Source organism: Phyllostomus hastatus, unplaced genomic scaffold (assembly GCF_019186645.2).
Source record: "Phyllostomus hastatus isolate PE091 unplaced genomic scaffold, TTU_PhHast_1.1 phas_scaffold_78, whole genome shotgun sequence".
In the NCBI taxonomy this organism is placed as follows: Eukaryota; Metazoa; Chordata; class Mammalia; order Chiroptera; family Phyllostomidae; genus Phyllostomus; species Phyllostomus hastatus.
In genome coordinates, this window is record NW_025334041.1 from 8,352,245 (window position 1) to 8,371,487 (window position 19,243).

Genomic DNA, 19,243 nt, shown 5'->3' on the forward strand with positions numbered 1-19,243 from the left:
GTGAAACCTACAGATCATAAAAACGTCAAAATGCTACCGACGGCTTTTCAAATGACACATTTCTTTCTTGTCCATAGGACGCATACTGACACCCTCCCTTATCTTCTGGAGATTACTGGGTCATTCCTAATGTTCCTGGAAAAGCTGTGTTTGAAGGATGCACTACGCCTGCTCTTTTTTTTAAAAGATTTTATTTATTTATTTTTAGAGAGGGAAGGGAGGGAGAAAGAGAGAGAGAGAGAAACATCAATGTGCGGTTGCTGGAGGCCATGGCCTGCAACCCAGGCATGTGCCCTGACTGGGAATCAAACCTGCGACACTTTGGTTCGCAGCCCACGCTCAATCCACTGAGCTATGCCAGCCAGGGCGATATACCTGCTCTTATTCAGGGAAGGGAGAAGACTGCCTTCCCCCATCTTGCGGAGCGGGAGAAAGGGTTCCAGAGATCTCAGACCTCGCAAGTAGCTGGGGATATTTTCAAACTAGAGACCCTGACAATGGTTGAGGACTACCATTTCTTGTTTAGAATGTGGGGAAAATACGGAAACTCTGCTGATGACCGTATCTGCATAATTTCCCTGCACACATGTTTCAGGTCCTTCTTTAGCTTTCTCTTCAGTCTAAATAATCTCAATTTTTTTTTACACCCTTTAAAAAGTACTGTGTTAGGACCTTCGCAAACCTATTCAGGTTAAGCCTCTTACAGACTTGGAATAAAATCTGAGGGGCTGGTTCAGCTTAAAGGCGTGGCAGCAGACGTCTGACTGGATAACGACCTCAACGGGTCACCGGAGCCACGGGGTGGGGGGCTGTGGGGGAGGCAGCCCCAACCCCGTGCTGTGGGCCACCCCACGGGCCCCGCCCACCCGGCCGCAGTGAGGCCGCTGGCAGACAGACTCCCCTCTGTTTCCCTTCCTCACCCTCCAGGCTACAGAGCCCGTGGTTGGCGAGGGAGAACACTCTGAACCTCAGCCCTTTCATTTAATACCATTCATGTTTTTGCCTTTTAATTTTCTGTGTTTTCACCACATTCAAATGGCAACACAGGTTTTTGCTATGGCTCATCAGTAGGGTGACTAAATTTGCCAAAATTGGTGCGGAACCCGGCCATTTTTCTGATAGATGGTATCAAGTTTAACAGACACGCTCTCCCACACCCTGCTCCGCCACCTCCCCTTTCTGTGTGGGGGGGCGTCTCCTGCCCAGCAGGGCTGACACCGCGCCCCCGGGCCAGCAGGGCTAACCCCAGCTTCCCCATAATGTGGCCGTCAGGACAGAGTGGATTCGCGTTCAGTTCCCACCAAGAAGTCAAACGTTTAAAATACAAGGGAAAACATTCAGTGTGTGCCTGCACCATAAAAAACCACACATTTTAACTTCTAATTTAGAAAAAATAAGGCCCCAGCCTGTGCACACTGCATCAACTGATCTCCAGAGGCTCTGCTCTGTCCCCTTCACACAAGGACGGACCTATTTCAGGACGGCTCCCTCCCCGGCACGCTGAAGTGTCTCTGTGCATCAGCGTTCAGTATTGTGATGGGAATTAAATTTTGTTGAGTTCTAGATTCTGATGTGGTAGCTAGGCTTTACCTCGTAGGTATGAGTTCAAACATCAACTGTAGCTTATCGTACTACATGTTTCCAGTTTAGCCAGGGCTTATTTCCGCCTTGTCGGCCCATCTGCCTGGGTGCAGGCCCGGGGGAGGGGGAGAAGCCCGCTGTGTCCCCAGCACCCCCGCCTGAACCTCCCCCAGGGCCGGGAGAAACGTCCGGGCTCCCAAGGCTGCTTCATGCTTTCTGTGGGAGAAGTATGAACGGGGGAACCGTGTCCAGGTGCTTCTCTGTATTTGCGAGACTTATCACCTACTTCAGGAGGTTCCTGAAGACAGATATTCAGAGCGCCATCTAAGTCAGGGTGGGATTTTCTGTATCTCAGGGCGCGGGAGTGGATGAGGGATTTCGGGGTCTATCTGTTAGCCCTCTGAGAAAGTGCTTACTTCGGGTTGACCTCGGCCAGGGCCGGGCGCCTGTTGCTGTTCCAGACTCGGTAGTTGTGAGTGCTCTTCCACGCCGTCACGAAGGTCGTCCCATAGTCTGCGAGCATCTTCTCGTTATCTGCCAAGTGGGTGCATGAAAGGTGAGCTGGCCTGAAGCCATTGAGGGGTGCGGAGGGGAACGAACAACAAAAAAAGTAAAGGAACAGCTCCACCCTCTCTTTCCCTGTTTTTTGGGGAAGGGGGTCCACCAGATGTCAGGAAATGTGCCTCTAACCCCAAACACCCCGTTAAGAAGCTGTGTGGCCTCTGGCAAGTCGGTTTAATCACTCAGAACTTCTCCGTCCAAGGGAGTAACAGGGGGCTTTTCTCTAACGAAAGCGGACCTCTTACACAATTCAGAACGTGGCCGTGGTTACGGAACACGCGCGCGTGGCTGTGCGCCCCTCACCTAGCTGCAGCGTGGCGGCCAGCAGGGCGTGGATGTAGACCGCGAACTGGGCTCGGATCCACTCGTCCCCGCCCTCCCAGCCCGTGCCGTCCAGGAACACGTCCTCCCGGTTCTCCGTCACGTGCCGCACCAGGTAGTCCGCGAACCTGAGGTCGGCCGTGGTGGGGTGGAGCAGCTTCCTGAGTTCGGGGTCGTGGATCTGGATCAGAGCCTCTTCCACCTAGGGGGGCACGCGGGCACAGGTCATTCATGTGGCATTCCCGCGGACGCCCACGCCGCGCCGTAAAGAGCACCCGCTGGGGAGCTGCAGCTGGAAATAAAAGACACGGCGACAACAGCATCTCCAAAGGCGAGTCTGAGGGGATTTTACACTCACGGGTTTTTTTTTCTACATTTAAAAAGTACTTGGTTTCTAGTTTCAGAAAACATATGCACAAGTGCTTAATTTTGAATTATAAAAGTAATTCATGTTTACTGTACATATCTTGGAAAACATAGAAATGTGTCATATCATTTTATCATACAACCAGAAATGAAGACAATTAAGGAGAATTCCTACCATTTTTTCCTTTGATTGCACAGATACTCCAGAGTTTTTTGTTGTTGTTGTTGTTGTTTTAGTAATTTTTGAAATGCAAAGAGAAGTATATGTAACTTACAGGTCAGGTTTGAAGAATAATGAAACACCTACCCACGAATCTGCCAACCCACCTCAGAAGTAGACAGGGACCAATACTACTGCAGTAACTGTGGTCCTCGCCTCTGCATCCTTCTGCTTTGGAGGGTCTAATGTATTTTCCTTCCTCAAAACTGGGGTCATAATACCTGAAGCTTTGATTTTTAATTTGTATGTTACAAACATCTCCCCAGGAAGCAAGTTTTGGTACTTTCGAAAAACCTTAGTTAGGATGGCTTAAATTCCCTCCCCGCCCTCTTTGAAAATGACTTCAGCTGTAAAATTAAACAAATGATTTAAATTTCTTACATATCGATGATAAGATGTTAAATATTCATCTCTGGCTCCTTGCTCTTGATACCAGAAGCCTACCCGATAGGCTAGAAGGACGGCATTTGCATTATCCGAACAACAAGCACACTTTAATTCTGAGACTGTAGCAGGCCCAGCTGGCCTGGGCCAGGGTCCGGGCTCACCCACCACACTTGCTCTCCGACCTCGCTGTCCCCTCGCCCCCCTCGCCCCCGCAGGTGTCGAACGGGGACAGCCACAGTACTTACTGCACAGGTTGTCATGAGAGTTACTAGGTCAGTCCATATACCTATGGCGCCTAGGATGCCCGGCCCAGGGAGCAATTCCCAGCCCTACCAGTGCCGGGGCTCGGCCCTCACAGTTGCGGTTCACAAAGAAAACAGGGACCAGCGGGGTCCAGGACACGCCCTCGCGCGGAAACCTACTTCCACAATGGCGTCACTGAGGTGTTTCTGTTGTCGGAAGAGGATGTTAGTGGCTCCAGCAACAAATCCCCGAACGGTGACGTCAGAGAGGAGGTGGTGCTGCTGCAGGGCCATGTAAGGCAAGCACAGGTAGCCCTGCGGGTCACAGGAGTAACACAGCGTTAGGCGGACACCGGGACGGCCCCCTCTCCCGGCCTCATCGGAGAGCTGACCGCAGGAAAACAGGCTCCGGATTTCCTCCCACCTCCGCGCCACCCCGCGTGCCACTGATCTTGGGCTCGCCACCGGGATGTGCCCGGGGACCCTCAGGCCGGGTCTGCGTGAAGACCGCGCTAACCCGCCCCCTAGTCATCCACCTTGCCAAGGTAGCCTAGCCCACAGGTTGTCTGTCTCCTGGGATCACTCTGTTCTCCATTCGACCTAAAAGCTTCCATGGCGACTAACAAACTGGACTTTTTCTTTTAGGAGCTGAAATATTAAGCCTGTTGAAAGGAATGTAGTTTCATAGAAAGCTGTTAGTTCTTCCAGTGAAATTTTAAAACACACACATCTGCAAACCATCGCCAACATACTCTTAAGAGAATCACAAAGCACTGATAAGCATGTTTTATTGCCCTCTTGTTAAAAATTATGCAGAAATATTTCAAGATGTTTGCTCCTAAGTGTTTAAAGCAAAAACTGACGCTTGGCGGCAGTCGAGTATTTAATTAACTTCCCTTGGAATTGTGTTTGAAAACACCACTCCCCTGAGCATGACCGCTGACTTGCCAAACCACAGCTGCAGTGACGTGTAAAAAAAAGCAGTGAGTTTCCTGAGGACAAAGGTGTTAACACTGGAATGAACGTGGAGAACGTGGAATTTCTGCCAAAAGATTCTAAACCGGGGCGGATTTTCAACAGGTGGCACAGTGTGTACGTTGAGCCAGGAGGCCGGGCTTGCTGAACCCCGGATTTGTTTTCAATCTCAAGTTCTGTGACCACGTTATTTATTTTTTTTTTACTTCCCATCACTCTTCTAAAAACACTGAACTACTGTTATCCAGATGATGTCTTGTTTATATCACAGGATAAGACTCTCGGAGGCAAGCCTGGCTGGCATAGCTCAGTGGATTGAGTGCGGGCTGGGAACCAAAGCGTCGCAGGTTCGATTCCCAGTCAGGGCACATGCCTGGGTTGCAGACCATGGCCCCCAGGAACCGCACATTGATGTTTCTCTCTCTCGCTCCCTCCCTCCCTTCCCTCTCTAGAAATAAATAAAAAGAAAATCTTTGAAAAAAAAAAAAAGGACTCTCAGCGGCAGGAGCTAGCCCTTGTGCTACTTCCTGGTCTTCACTGCAGCTGGGATGCACCTTGTATGGAACAGGTGGCGGTGTAAATACCTAATACAGGAGAGAAGGCTTCCCGAGGTTGGAATATGGTTCCAGTCACTCGGTCTCCTCCTTATTCTGAACAATGTCTACCTCTACCTGGTAACACGCTAACTAATAGCAGCCAGTAGAAAGCCGTGTCTATGCATTACAGACACTCGGTACAACGCTTCTCACCCCACGCCCTCTTGTGACCAGAGGCTGAAAGGACGGACCCCTGCTCCTCCTCCAGAAGCAGAGCAGCTGGTTCAGGGCTTAGGGTTCACGTTTTACTTTCTGTGATAAGTATTTTAAAACAACAGGCTCCCCTCTCCCAACTACCTGTTTCTAAACATAAGTATTACAGTATTGAACGCACTTTCAAACAGAATACTCACTCTCCCAACCAGCACTGAGAAGCCTCGATAAAGCTGCGCTCAGACCTTGCCAATTATTACAGAAGATGCGCATTGCAGAACAGCAATCAAAGAATTTAATTACTCATAGTGTTACCTTCCTAAGTTATACTGGAAGAGAAAAAAGTATTGTCAACAATGGAATCTTGGCTGAGTCTATAAAATAATGAAAACTCAGACATATGTTTTAAAAAAGCAATAGTTCATTGCTTCTTGGCCCTTTCTACCTAAGCTCAAGTGTAAAAATCAATAGTTCAAAGTTTTTTAAGAGTATGAAAAAAATACATTCCTTAAAAATAATTTATTCGCACTCTTTGACCCGGCATTCTACGCCATGTAATTTATCCTGCAGATACACGTGCTCGTGTGTGAGATTTGCAAGCAGGTGCTGGTTGCATCACTGCTTATTATGGCAAAAGACTGGAATCGCAACTCGTCATGAACAGGGAACCAACTAAACAATCGTCCACACCGATGCTATCCCTGCAGCGATACGGAGTGATGACGTCCACCTCTGATGACCAGTGTGTAAAAAAGAATAAGGAGCTTAGAAGTAGGGACAGTCTGCCGCCACTGGTGCGCAAAGGGAGGGAAGATGCCCGTGCACTGATTCACGCACGCACCACCCCGGGAAGGGGACGGGAGATGCTGAGCGCTGAGGACGCCGGCTGCCCCTGGAGAAGGCCAACGGGCAGCAGGGGCCGATGGGATGACAGGCAGGCTTAGGACAGATGCTTTGGGACCATCTGACTGTTGAACCATGTAAAAATATTACACATAAAATTATTTAAAATAGTTCAAAATAGCTTAAAATTTTGACATCATTACTTAAAAAAAAAAAAAGATGATCCAATAAGCCTAAATCTCTTTTTTTTTTCTTTTCAATGTGTGGTTGCAGGGGGTCATGGCCTGCAACCCAGGCATGTACCCTGACTGGAAATTGAACCTGTGACACTTTGGTTCGCAGCCCACACTCAATCCACTGAGCTACGCCAGCCAGGAAGCCTAAATCTCTTAACGGTCTTTACCATACAGGGGCAGCCAGAACGTGGGTCCTTTCACACACAGCGGCCTCTCCATCCAAATGACTCCACGCCCAGTTTTCCCCTTTCCTGGGGCACGTCAGCTTCCATGTTTGGAGCGGTGGCGTGTAATGATGAAAAGAAAATTGAGAACACGCTTGCACACCCATGTTCATAGTAGCACTACTCAAATAGCCAAAGCCAAAGCAGCCCAAGTGTCCAGCGAAGGGTAAATGGATAAAGGAATGAGGTACATGCAAACATCGGGACCTGAAAAACAACAAGAAGAGGGCAGGCCTCTTCTCCGCTGACGTGACTCCCGTGGTGACCGGCACAGGGTGGGGCCGCCCCGGGGCAGACAGATACACCTAGGGAACACCAACGGGAAGTCCAGGGACAGATTCTCTTCCTCGACCACACACACAAGTTAATTCCAGGTAAGGCAACCAAAATGTGAAAGTCAAAATTATAAAGACAATTTAGGAGATTGCTTTTATGACTCTGAGGTAGGGGGAGGATTTCTTAGGCAAGACCCCAAAGTATCAACCATAAAGTAAGGAACTGACACACAGAAAAGGTGTCTAGAATACACGGAGTCCCACAAACTAGTGATGACGTGGGAGACAATCCAGAGCCTTGAACAAACACTGCACAGAGGGGAATCCAAATGGTTAACCAGAATAGAGAAAGACGGTCGCTCTCAGCTGTGCTTACTGAAGAAGATGCAAACTCAGAGCCGCAAGATACCATCGGGCTGTCATTAGGAGGTCTGACCATGGCCGGTGCTGGTGAGAAGGGGGAGTAGCAAGAACTCCTGCACACGGCTGTGGCAATGAACTTGTCACAGCCACGGGAGAAGGCCTGAAGGTCAGGAGCCTCCGGCCCCCGCTCCCCGCCCTCAGCACCCGTTCTTGCCGACACTTCCGCAGTCAGCTCGCAGGAGGAGCACCTTATAGAATCTGCTGTGGCACCTGCACAGGACGCCTAACCTCCAAGACTGACAGGACAGGCATCATCCTCGGGCAATTCCTAGTACCGGAGAGAAGCCTGGACTGGACCTAACGGTTTTTACTAGGGAGAAATTTGTGTCCATGTACTCCTATGCTCAGCCAGTCAGCTTACTCTTCTCTGCGAAACTCGCCATCCTACTTCAGCAATATTCTCCGGGCATCCAAGCTGCTCTGTGGCTATTTTTGAAATTACTTTTCGAGATGTTTCACTAGCCTCATTCCTTTTGTACAAGCCTTTAAAGATTTTCACGAGAAAAGGAGTCTGAAGACAAGTCATGATGAAGAATAATTTCATGTTCCAAAGTTACTGACATTAAAGAATCAGCATTTGTATTTAAAAAACGTGATTCAGCAACAAATTAGATTGTACTCAGTACATAACAAAACATAAAAGCAAAGTGAGAAAAGGGCTTCATTGACCACATAACGGTGGTGGTGAGCCCGTCACACACGCAGCGCTGGTGCAATGCGCACAACTGGGTCACTCCGCAAACAAGGGTTATGGACGGCACACAAAAGGTGCACTTACAATGCTCTGCTTAATTCGGCAACCTCGCAGAGAAACACCAAGTCCCTCCCCGGTTGCGCTCCCTCTTGAGATCTCCACAGCGACGGAAGTTAGAGGTGGGTGGGTGCGTGAAGCAGCAAAATAAGGGCACCTACACGTGAGTCCAGAAAACCCACAGTTCCTGGCTGCCGACCAGACCCGGTTTCCTCCCCAGGCCCCCAAATCCCAGTTTTAAGAAACTCTGCAGGCGTTCAACTGTGAAACCAATCAAGACAATTTCAGAGCCCGCCGAGAGGCCACGAGATGAACAAAGACAGCATTCTCCGTTAACTACCCCGCAGCGCTGGCTCGGGGCAAGTCCCTATCTGTAAAGCTGGATAAACCCAGAAGGGGTTTAGGGTCAGGGCGGCAGCGGAAGAAGCACACGTCCCAGTCTATGCTACGCATCCCCTCCTGCAGTCGTTCCTGGAAAGGTGTGTCTGTCTTTGCCCCGTAGACGGTAAGATCACGGACGCACGGACTGAGAACCTGGTTCGGTGCTGGGCACACAGGGCGCCGGTGAACGCCTGTCAGCTAAGGAAGGAAATGGCGTGTCTCTTTTCTGCTCCATTTTGAAAAATAATTCAAGCATGCCGATGAAATAGTTCATTCAGAACAAAAGGAAAAACCCAAAAAGTCCAAATGGGGACTCCAGAATCTTAATGTATTACTGACATTAAGAAATGATTTCCTGGGAAATAAGCTCTTGAATCAAAGATGGAATTTGATTTACTATCAAACTTTACTTTAAAAGTGAAGTATGTAACTTACTTTAAAAAAAGAAATAATACATTTAAAAAACTGCAAATACATTTTGGATGGTTTCTCATAAAAAGATGAAAAAGAATAGATTATGGGCAAGTTACCAAAACACAGTATTATAACTATGAGCTGCACTAATACATAGCCACTTAAGCAGTTTTTCCTTATGAAATCGCAACTTCTGGAACTACAGTATTTGCTATATAGTCATTCAGCATAAGCACGGCTGTCCAAGGTTTCCCAATTCATCTTGTTTTTCAAAAAGAAACCTGAGTGACTAAAAGCACACCCAGTCCAGTGATGGCTGACCTCATATTGCCTAACTGTCCAAATTCTCTCCCACCAAAACCGCTTGAATGACTTCCCTATAGTCTTACACTCCGGTCAGATGCCACAGCCGTACACATTCGGTTCCTAGCTCAGTTTTCAAGGAAAACCTTCAGATCTGAAAACGTGCCCACACCAACAGGAAACTCTGGAAGGGCCTGTCAGCTCTGCAAGGACGCCAGGCTCACCTTGGTGAAGATGGCCAGCGGCATGCCGTACTGGTCCTCCTCCAAACCCGAAATGAGCCCCGGCACCAGGACCGCCTGGCCCGTGTTGGCCTGCGGCTGCACGGTGATGGGAGGGCTGTCCGAGGGCGCCACCTCCTTTGGAAACGAGTTTGTCCGCTCCGACCCCACCTGCTCCCTTTCTCTCGAGGCGGGGTCCTCCAAGACGCTAGGGTCCAAGGTCTCCCAGTCACTTTCTGAGGACTCTGGAGACGGCCGAGAAGGAGGTCTCAGATACCGATGGCTGTCACAGAGCTCCTGTCCTTGGCTGCCGTCTCTCGCGGGGAACAAAGGCTCTTCAGTCTTGCTGGCGGCATCTCCTCTGTGGCTTCCTGTCACGACTTTCTTGACAGCTTCCGAGCTGGTATTGGAAACGTTAGAAGCAGACACGGAAACAAAATCGTCCGCGGGGTTGTTTTCTTGAAGCCCAGCATCCTCAGACATGCTCTTTCGGGGTCTGTACTGCGAACAGTCACTGAGACCATGTTCGATCATGCCTGCAACATAAACGGGTGGAGGCGGCTTGCTTTGTCATGAGGCGGGAGGAAGTAAGAGTGGTATGTTCTGTTCTAAATCGCAGAACTCTCCTATAAAAATTTTAAAGAAGCTATGCTTGCATATATCTCAATGCAAAATAGTGAAAATCTCAGACAAAACAAAAAAAACCTATTGCCAAAATGGAAATGTCACGCTAAAACAGAAATATTAACCCTAATGAGCTTATGTTTGAACACTCTTATAATGGAATGCCCCAGCACCTGTTAAACAGAAGCAGGAGGGCCCACTGCCCCCGCCTTACCTGGGAAGAGGGATAACACCGTCATGAGGGCTCCCACCAGCTTGTTCACTGGAGAAATATAAAAGAGAACCTGAAACGGTGTCAACGAAGATCTAATTAGAAAATCAGAGTCCACAAGGATACTTAAAAAAAAAAAAAAAAGGCGGGGGGGGGGGTTGGGGGAAGAGAAGGGAAAACTCTTCTTTCCAGAAGTAGAACAGCTAATAAGTACAGAATTAACGACGGAATTAGAAAACCACCATGTATCCATTTAATTCAGGTGAAAATCACCAGTGGACACTAAAACGATTATGAGATTGTTGGGCGGCAGGATGTTCTCACAGATTCAAATTTACCATCCCCCAGACGACCTATGAACTGCGCAGGGAAAACCAAGTACCTTAATGTGAGCAAATCTGGCAGCCACCGCCTCACCAAATGACTAAACTCACATCAACAACAACAACGGAACAGCTATGGGCTTCCTGATGCGACACCCTCAGGGCACACCACCACCTCGGTCCCCAGATTTAAAAAACAAACAACCAGTTATAGCACATTATTATGACATATGGGGACACTTAAACATGGACTTCAGTATTAAGTATCATTTATTGTATTGACATGAAAATTCTTAAATGTGAAAATGGTATTTTGGTCATGTAGGCATATACCCCTTATTCTTAAAGAAATATATCCTAAAGTATTCAGGGATAAAGCACCATGATTTCTACAAACTGCTTTAAAGTTATCATGAATGGGGGGAATTGAACACATGTCAAGAGGAAGTGACAAGTGTGAACTGGTAGATACAGAAGAAGGGTGTAAAAAAAAGTGTTCACCACCATATTCTATCAACTTTTCTGGAGGTTTGATAGTTTTCAGAATAAAAACTGAGATAAGAATTAATCTGAAACAAGATTCAGTTAGATACTGCACTAAATACTGTAATAATTAAATACTGTAATAATTAAATTAGCTGGAAAAAACCCCCAAAGATTTCCTTAGGCGAGTTTTTTCTCTTTTAAACAATGAAATCATTCGGTGACACTGAAGTGCTACTTCACAAAGCACAGCGCCCATAGCTGTGTTCTCCTCACGCACTGGTCTTGTTTAAGGGGTAGCTTGCAAGTAAGAAACCAAATGCTGCATTAAAGGATGTCCTCATCTTATTAAACCAATATAAAGAGTGTGCCTGTGACTTCCCACATTAGATAGTGCTGACTTGACCATAAACGCCACTGCATGTAACTAGGCTAGGTATTCTGCAAAACGTTTGTTTTAGATATGTATATCCATGTATATTCTGGGCTGCAAAGTACAATATTTTTTATAACGGGTTGCAATAAAAGTGTGAAACCTATAACTTGACAACAAAAAACTAAATGACCTCATTAAAAAACAGGCAAAGGATTTGACCAGACGCCTCTCCAGTAAACGGCTAACAAGCACGCGAACAGGTGCTCAGTCGCGCCCGTCATTAGGGAAGTGTGGGTCACAGCCAGGAGGGTCTGCCTCGCCCAGCAGGACGGTTGCCATCAAAAACCAGGACCTAACAAGTGTCGATGAAGATGGGGAGAAGGGGAACCTTTGCTCTGTTGGTAAGGTGGCAAGATGGCGCCCCGTCATGGAGAACAGCACAGTGGTTCCTCGGACCTAAAACAGAACTGCCATGTGACCCAGCAACTCTCCTGCCGGACACACACCCCCGAAGGACTGAAGGCAGGGCTGCGTGCCTTCACACGGCCCCCGAGAAGGTGGCATTTACACTTCTATGGTAGTGAGCAAGGACATGGCTTCGGCTCACCACAGTTTGGTGAGCAAAACAGTTAGTTTATACTTTATCATTCGTTTTAATTTTATATAGTATGTAAGAAATGTCAATAAATGTTAAATATCATTCCCTTCAAATCTCACCTTTTTCTCGAGAAGAATTAATTTAAACAGAATTAAGACCTGAACAAAAAAAGAAATACTATATTACAATATGCAAGCCTATTATTTATTTGCCTTTCCCCCTCCTCAAACATACCACATGTCATTTAATCAACGATATTAATTATGCTGCTTTAAAAACACATGGGAAATTGTGAACTTGTACTAAAAAATTAAGTATTATCTGTCTCTCCTATAACATGTCAGAATCACTTCCATCTCTAGCAAATTGGGCTTTTTGGAAGGAATTGTGCCATTTTTGCTTGAAATATTGCAAGCTCTTTAAAGAGCAGGAACTACTCCTTTATTTCCGAAGGTGTCCAGAGCATTCACGCAGCTGACACTCAGTAACTGCTCGTTAGATGAATGGCCGACGTGTGCATGCCCGACTCAGCACGTGCTTTCAGTACAAAAGATCAGAAGGAGCAAGGACAGATATTGCACTGGAAAATGTTTCCCTCTTAAGGCGACACATAAAATATTCTGCCAGGTTAAAACAGGTTTCTTCCCACTCTAATTTCATCATACCTGGAATTACAAAGACAACAGAAAAAGTATCCTATCCTGCATCGCAATAAATGGACGGCACTTGTATACATTTAGGAGTTTGTCCCATATGAGCTCTACCCATACTTTCGACTCTGTCGTTACAAAAGGTGTCTTTGAAGAGATAAAATGTGGTTACAGCACAGTGTGCATTTGACCATGAGGCACATGCAACCTGCCCAGTTAAATGAACACAACTTTAGTACATTGTAAATTAAATACGGTACCATACCTTGTGTCGAAAATGAAGCACAAGATCTCGAGGAGACAGACCTACAATGTTAACAAAAAAGCTCGTCTGTAACCACAGCCTACTACTTTTGTCAAAAAAAAAAAAAAAAAGCTTTTTTTCCCCTCAAAGGCAGATTAAAAAAAATAGTAACATGCAAATATTAAAATATTATGTAGTGTTTGATTAATGTACACATGTACTCAGGATCAATCAGATTATTATTAATGGCCAGGCACAGTGCTACAATGATGAAAATGCCCTAATTCTGGATTGTCCAATCCAGGGGCCACTGCACCCTTAAAATGTGGCAAGCGTAACCGACAAACTGGCTTTTGAGTTTTACTTGATTTTTATTAATTCTAATCCAGATGTCCATCGTCACACGCCACTAGTGGCCACTGCCGTGAACAGTGCAGCTCTAACTCGTTCTCCCAATTCTATAGGCATCTTACACATCACACCAGGGGAGAAGTTACGGAGCTTACACTACGGTGGGAGTCAACCCTTTAAACATGGCTTTCGGTCGCTACACTCCATAGGCTACTACCTCGGAATCACAGTCCTCTCTGACCCTTTGCCACAGGACAAGAGAAGGTAATTTAGAGAAAAGGAGTTTTGTAACCAGCTTGCATTAGACACAGGATTGCAGCAGGGAATTACCTGTTTGGCCACTTCGTGCTGAAATAGGAACTGACTGGGCCTAAATCACTGTATATGATCAACACTTTTCTTTTACTCACGAAAAGAAATTTACTGAGTACCTCAGACACTGAAGGGTATTACGGGCTGTCAAATAGTATAAATTAAACAAAACCCCCAACTTGACAAGTTTTTTTTAAGGTTTTTTAAGACTTTATTTATTTATTTTTAGAGAGGGAGGGGAGGGAGAAAGAGAGAGAGAGAGGAACATCAATGTGCGGTTGCTGGGGGCCGTGGCCTGCAACCCAGGCATGTGCCCTGACTGGGAATTGAACCTGAGATGCTTTGGTTCGCAGCCCGAGCTTAATCCACTGAGCTATGCCAGCCAGGGCAACAAGTTTTTAAATAGAAAAGAGCTAGGCTGGTCTCTCTCTTGCCCTGCCTCTGTCATGACAGGGGATGGGCCCAGTCTGCACTGATGTAAGGGAAAGAAAAAAACATTCACTGTTATTCTGAAAAGCAGAAATTTGCCTTATACAATGATAGTTGCAAATATTGGTACAAGTATGTTATAACCTTTGTCAATGTGACTACTGGCTAAGAAGATGTTTCAGGAAGCAGCAGCAGCAAACGCTGAAGAATCTAAACCCCACGTGGAAATGTAGTTCTCATTATGAAGTTTTACACGCAGCTGACTCCGCGTGCCAGACGAGAAGAAACGGGGGCGCCCCTTCTGCTGGTGGAGAATCTACCTACCAAGGTACACCTGGGAGCCCTCCAGCGACGTCCCTCCCAAGGAGCTGTTCATGTGCTCGTAGAGTTCCTGTAAAACACAGAGTCATTGCAGACACGCTGCTGGACTCCGGGCACCGAGTTAGAAACAGGGCGATCAGGAACAACCGGGTTCTTTAACTGTGGCCCTTTGTTTTCCCGGACCCTACATTTAGAAACCATCAGGGTCTCTCTGAAAAGTCCCCGGCCCAGGCACTGTACCCATCTTTTCCCCTGCATTTTAGACACTGATTCAGACACAGGGTAGGCGGGATTCCTGGGGTAAATCCTCGCCGCTTCCTCGCTAAACACCAGCTGTCCCACTCTCGCTAGAATCCACCAGAGGGACCCAGGTTCTCCCTATTCACAGCATTCTTGAGAGAAACGTTACCCATTCCAGCAAAACGGCCGAGGAGTTTGCTGGGCTTTGCAGCGCCGGTCAGGCCGCAGAGGCCCGATATGGAGGCATACTGAGCAGTGAATGGACAAGATGGGCAGGTTTGGGGAAGCAGGGCCATAGCCAGAGGGCCATTTCCTTTCATGAATAGAAGCATTTGTGCTAGTTACCGTCATTTGCATCATTTCCCAATAAAAGACAGTTTGGATAAATGTAGTAAGTATGAATTGCACACTTTGGGCAGATCCCTGACGTTTCCATGTTATTCTCAAAGGTGATGTCTTTCTTCACGTCGTCCGTGGCTACCCCTCACAACATTACTGCCAAGATTTACTTGGCACGTGAATCTGTCTTCAGCCAAACACGTCTATAGAGGGGTACACAGTTACCTTTAGAATGGAAATTTGGGAAAAATCCTTCTCTTCAAAATATGCGTGTGTGATGAGCTGAAGTTTTGCTTGAAGCAAGCCATAGAGAGGCTTAAAGAAAAAAGAGGAAATCGCCATTAGTTGGATAATAGTGAAAAACAAACACCCCCCAGCCTTTTCACTGAGAAAGAGCCCAGGGAGAGCTAGTGACTCTCAGCTTGAGTGCCCTCTCATTCTCAGTCACTCGGGCTTGCTCCTGGGCTGCGTTAAGTGTGGGCCTCCTCCCCCATCCCTCAGGGGCCGCCCTGGGCACGCCCCTGCTCCCACTTGCGTGCTAATATTATCCTATTATTATTACTAATATTACCTATCAGTAATAAAAGTGGAACCTCACAAATGATTTGATGAAGACAGCTATAAAAAATAAGAAGTGTTAAAAATTCCCTTTAAAAATAAAATTAAAATGGTGGCTAATACACTTGCATCCGATCACCATGTGCATTGCAGAAACAACGTAAAGCATTGTTCTAGTGCAACTGGTCATGCGGCTCTCCTTCCTCAAACGTTTATGCTTTTTAAAGAGCAAGTTAAGGCTACAGTTTTTTCATTATAAAGGAGCCATGCACTTTACTGATGACTTCTCATGTCATCAGTAAAATCTGAGTTTACTTATAGTATTTTGAATTTTGGTGAAATATTATTTATTGAAAGTCTTGACAACAAAACAGACACGGATGAAGGAAATATGCCCCCTCGCTCCCTCGGTCAAGGGCCAGCCTCCTTCCTCACAGCCCGGCCACTACGGGGTCTCCTTCTGGTCTGTCCCCGGGGCAGGGGAGAGAGAGGGGGAAACCGCTGCAGGAGCAGGAGAAGCAGGAGAAGGGGGGCCGCGAGAGCAGAGACGGGGCCCCTGATGAACTTCAACACGTCGCTCTTTCCCTGCGCCTCTCCTTATTCTAAGCGCGCGGGGTCCTCACGCAATCCTCTGCCGTGGAAGTTTAGCAAATGCACGAACGGCGAGCGATCTGGCCCCTTACCAGCTTGCTGAGCACACAGACGCTTTTCTGCACAGTCTCTCTGGTGACATCTGCTTGCCGTACTTTCAAAGCCTAGCACGGAGAGCCACTGTTAGAAACATTTCAGCGAAATACTCAAAAATCATTATTTTCCACACAAAGTTAGATAATATAACAACGAGACGGAAAACGCTGCTTGCACTTGGTTAAGTAAACTCAGGAAGCATTTACTGAGAATCTCAGGAAAGATCTGCAGAGTCGGCGTCGGTTGGCCAGGGCACCGCGTGGGGAACCTGGGCGGCAAAGAGGCCAGCACAGTGAGGGGCAACCTCCGTCACCAGGGGTGTACAGTCGGACAGAGAATGCCTGACGTGGAGGCCGCCACACTCCACCGTCGTCGGTTCTGGCTGTAAAATGGGCTGCCCTTTCAGGGACCCTCGTTTCTGGGCAGAAGCAGGTGGCTGAAGACATGACAAAAGCAGCCTGTGTCTCCAGCGATGGAGAACCGTCCCCCGTTTTGTTAAGGCAGCTGCCCTGTGCTGCCTGGAGTCTGCGTGCTGCAGCCCAGCTTTGGGCCCCCCTGGTTCTGAGGATGACGAGCTGAGATTTCTACTGTTCTCCAATAGCAGCAATGAGCCTCGAGTAGGCCGACCTCAGATAAGGATGGGAGGGAAGTAAGGGCGACTCTTCCCTCTCTAGTGCTGCCTGAAGTCTCCTTGGACTTGGATCTGACCCGAGGACCAGGGGCCTCAGTGTCTTCAACTGACTCAGGACTAGGGGTTATAAGTCAAGAGTGGAGCCTTTCCTCAACCTCTTTCCTCCCTCTCCACCTCATCTGGGTTCATCCATCAGGTTCTGCCTCGTTCCAAGGGGACTAGCCTTTCTCTTAGGCTCTGAGTCCTTCTCAGGTCTGGCTTGTCTGTCTGGTTATCAGCTGAGGCCAGAGACACCTGGAGAAAAAGGCAACTCCGATGTACGCTGGAGTGGTCAGGCCCGGGGCGAGGGGGACAGGCAGCATGAAATGCCAGTGACCGGCCGTGCAGCTGGAGTGGCTGTGGATGCCCAGCTTGGCAGAGCTCATTTTGCTAGAGCTCACACAGCCCGTAGGGGATAGAGGAGGTGAAAGGAACAGCTTTCCGAGAAAGGCCAGTCGGAGCTCACGTCATCTCGTACAAAGGCACAAAAGGCTAACAGTGTACGAGGAAATCAAAGGCAGAGAGCTACCATACGGAGAACTCCCACCGCAAAACCAACCAGCCAGCCAACCAGCCAACCAGCCAGCCAACCAACCAAACAAACACCAAACAACAAACAGTGCTGCTCAGAAGCCAACCAACCATAAAAGGGGAAGCTACCCACCTTGGTTTATTCAAATTCATTATTTAGAGCTATTATTGTAAGTCAGGCATTAAGCTGGCAGGTTGTTTAAGAATTATCAAAATCTCAGTTATAGATAATTAAGATAATTTGAAAGCAGTGGGAAGCTACTAGCAGTACTTTCCACTACTTCTCAAATGCTGTTTAAAACAACAACAAAAAACACCCATTACCACTCCATTTCTCTGTTATGCACCAGACACTAGAAATAGAAAGTTCAAGGACACCATGAAATTTAAATGCAGTATTTTGAAGACAAATGAGTAAGTTTGGTATCACTACTGGAAAACAGTGTGCAAAATATCACATCGTCATAGTCACCAATATCAACGTATAAAAACATTCACGTAAATAAATTCTTACTGTTGGGCGAACAGCTGCAAACTGTTCACAAAAATTTAAAACAGTATCACAGGCACCATGTTAAAAAAAAAGACTATGTATTTCCCCCAATTTTACATTTTAAGTGGTCAACACCGAAGAAAGAATTTTCAAGGGTTTTTTGTGGTTCATCACAACCAGCCTACCTTGGCTTCAATTTGCCGGTAGCAAGAGATACCATACACGGTGGCCCCGTTTCCATTTCTGGGCGGCAAGTGGAAAAACACAGTATCTAAGGGATACACAGAAAAAGGTAAATACTAAGGTGAATCACCCTGATTAATGAAGAACGACAGTTTTAGTTATTATAATGCAGTCACTAAAGACCAGAACGAACAAGCAACCCAGGACGCACTCACGTCGCAACCACCCCTTCCCTCGAATTCCTGTCCCGGCCTTGACAGTACACACCCACCACAAAAGCACAAAAGGCTGGACTGTAACAGGTCGAATTGAGACTACAGTCACCTCAGGAAATACTTTATCAACACAGGATTCTTCCAGATTAAAAGAAAATAGAGAATCAAAAAACCAAAAGCAACACATGAATCATGAACAGATCCAAGAAATTCTTGGACGGCCGGGGCGAGGTGAACATGGACTGGGTATCAGGTGGTATTACGGAATTACTGCCAAAAAAAAAAAAAATCTCTTGGCTGTGGTCAAGACATTGAAAGTCATCCCGGGGACGATCTTCTCTGGAGAAGCGTGCTGAAGTAGTGAGTGGAAGTGTCGTGCCAACTTTCAAATTGTACACGCAACGCCGTACACAAGCACAAACACAGAAAATACTGTGGAGTATTTGCTATACTATTCTTTCAACTTTTCTGTTTGTTTAAAAGTATCCATAATAAAAAAAAAATTAGGACAAGAGCATTTGAGAGGTTCAAATACTGTATTTAAATTTATTAACCTGCAGAGTAACATTTGCTTAATTTCACGGAAAATTATTAAATATCAGGAAAACAGGCGCTCTAGTGAAGTTCAACCTGGTGTCTCGGCACAGCCTCTGATACCATGAAGAAACGTAGTCCTCCATTAAGCCAGTTGAAGCACTCATCTGCGGGGCGGTGGGAGGCTCAGCACCAACCTCACAGCAGTGCTTTCCCTGAGGGTGTTGGCATGCTTGGCTCGCACGCAGGCAAACTTTAGGCAGAGCACTGTGACAGCCACGGCCCTGGGGCCCCTGCGTGGAGGGCAATGCCAGCTGTTTGCAGGAGGGTGCCGTAGTACTCCCCTAGCTGCTGCGCAGGCGGAGCCCCAGTCAGCCTGCAGCTGGCGCGGGTGCGCC

The 19,243-nt window shown here is 47.2% G+C and overlaps 1 protein-coding gene across 1 annotated transcript in view; it reads right to left on the reverse strand.

Moving 5' to 3' along the window:
- Positions 1-19,243, reverse strand: part of AVL9 (AVL9 cell migration associated) — a 33,235-nt gene that overhangs the window by 8,119 nt on the left and 5,873 nt on the right. Inside the window, exons 3-13 of the mRNA XM_045827406.1 lie at positions 18,099-18,184; positions 16,216-16,287; positions 15,200-15,289; positions 14,399-14,465; positions 13,004-13,044; positions 12,208-12,246; positions 10,312-10,381; positions 9,477-10,009; positions 3,859-3,993; positions 2,446-2,665; positions 1,998-2,115 (exon numbers count right to left, since the gene is read on the reverse strand). Coding sequence (XP_045683362.1) covers positions 1,998-2,115; positions 2,446-2,665; positions 3,859-3,993; positions 9,477-10,009; positions 10,312-10,381; positions 12,208-12,246; positions 13,004-13,044; positions 14,399-14,465; positions 15,200-15,289; positions 16,216-16,287; positions 18,099-18,184 — 1,471 coding nt within the window. The remainder of the gene's footprint in view (positions 1-1,997; positions 2,116-2,445; positions 2,666-3,858; positions 3,994-9,476; positions 10,010-10,311; positions 10,382-12,207; positions 12,247-13,003; positions 13,045-14,398; positions 14,466-15,199; positions 15,290-16,215; positions 16,288-18,098; positions 18,185-19,243) is intronic.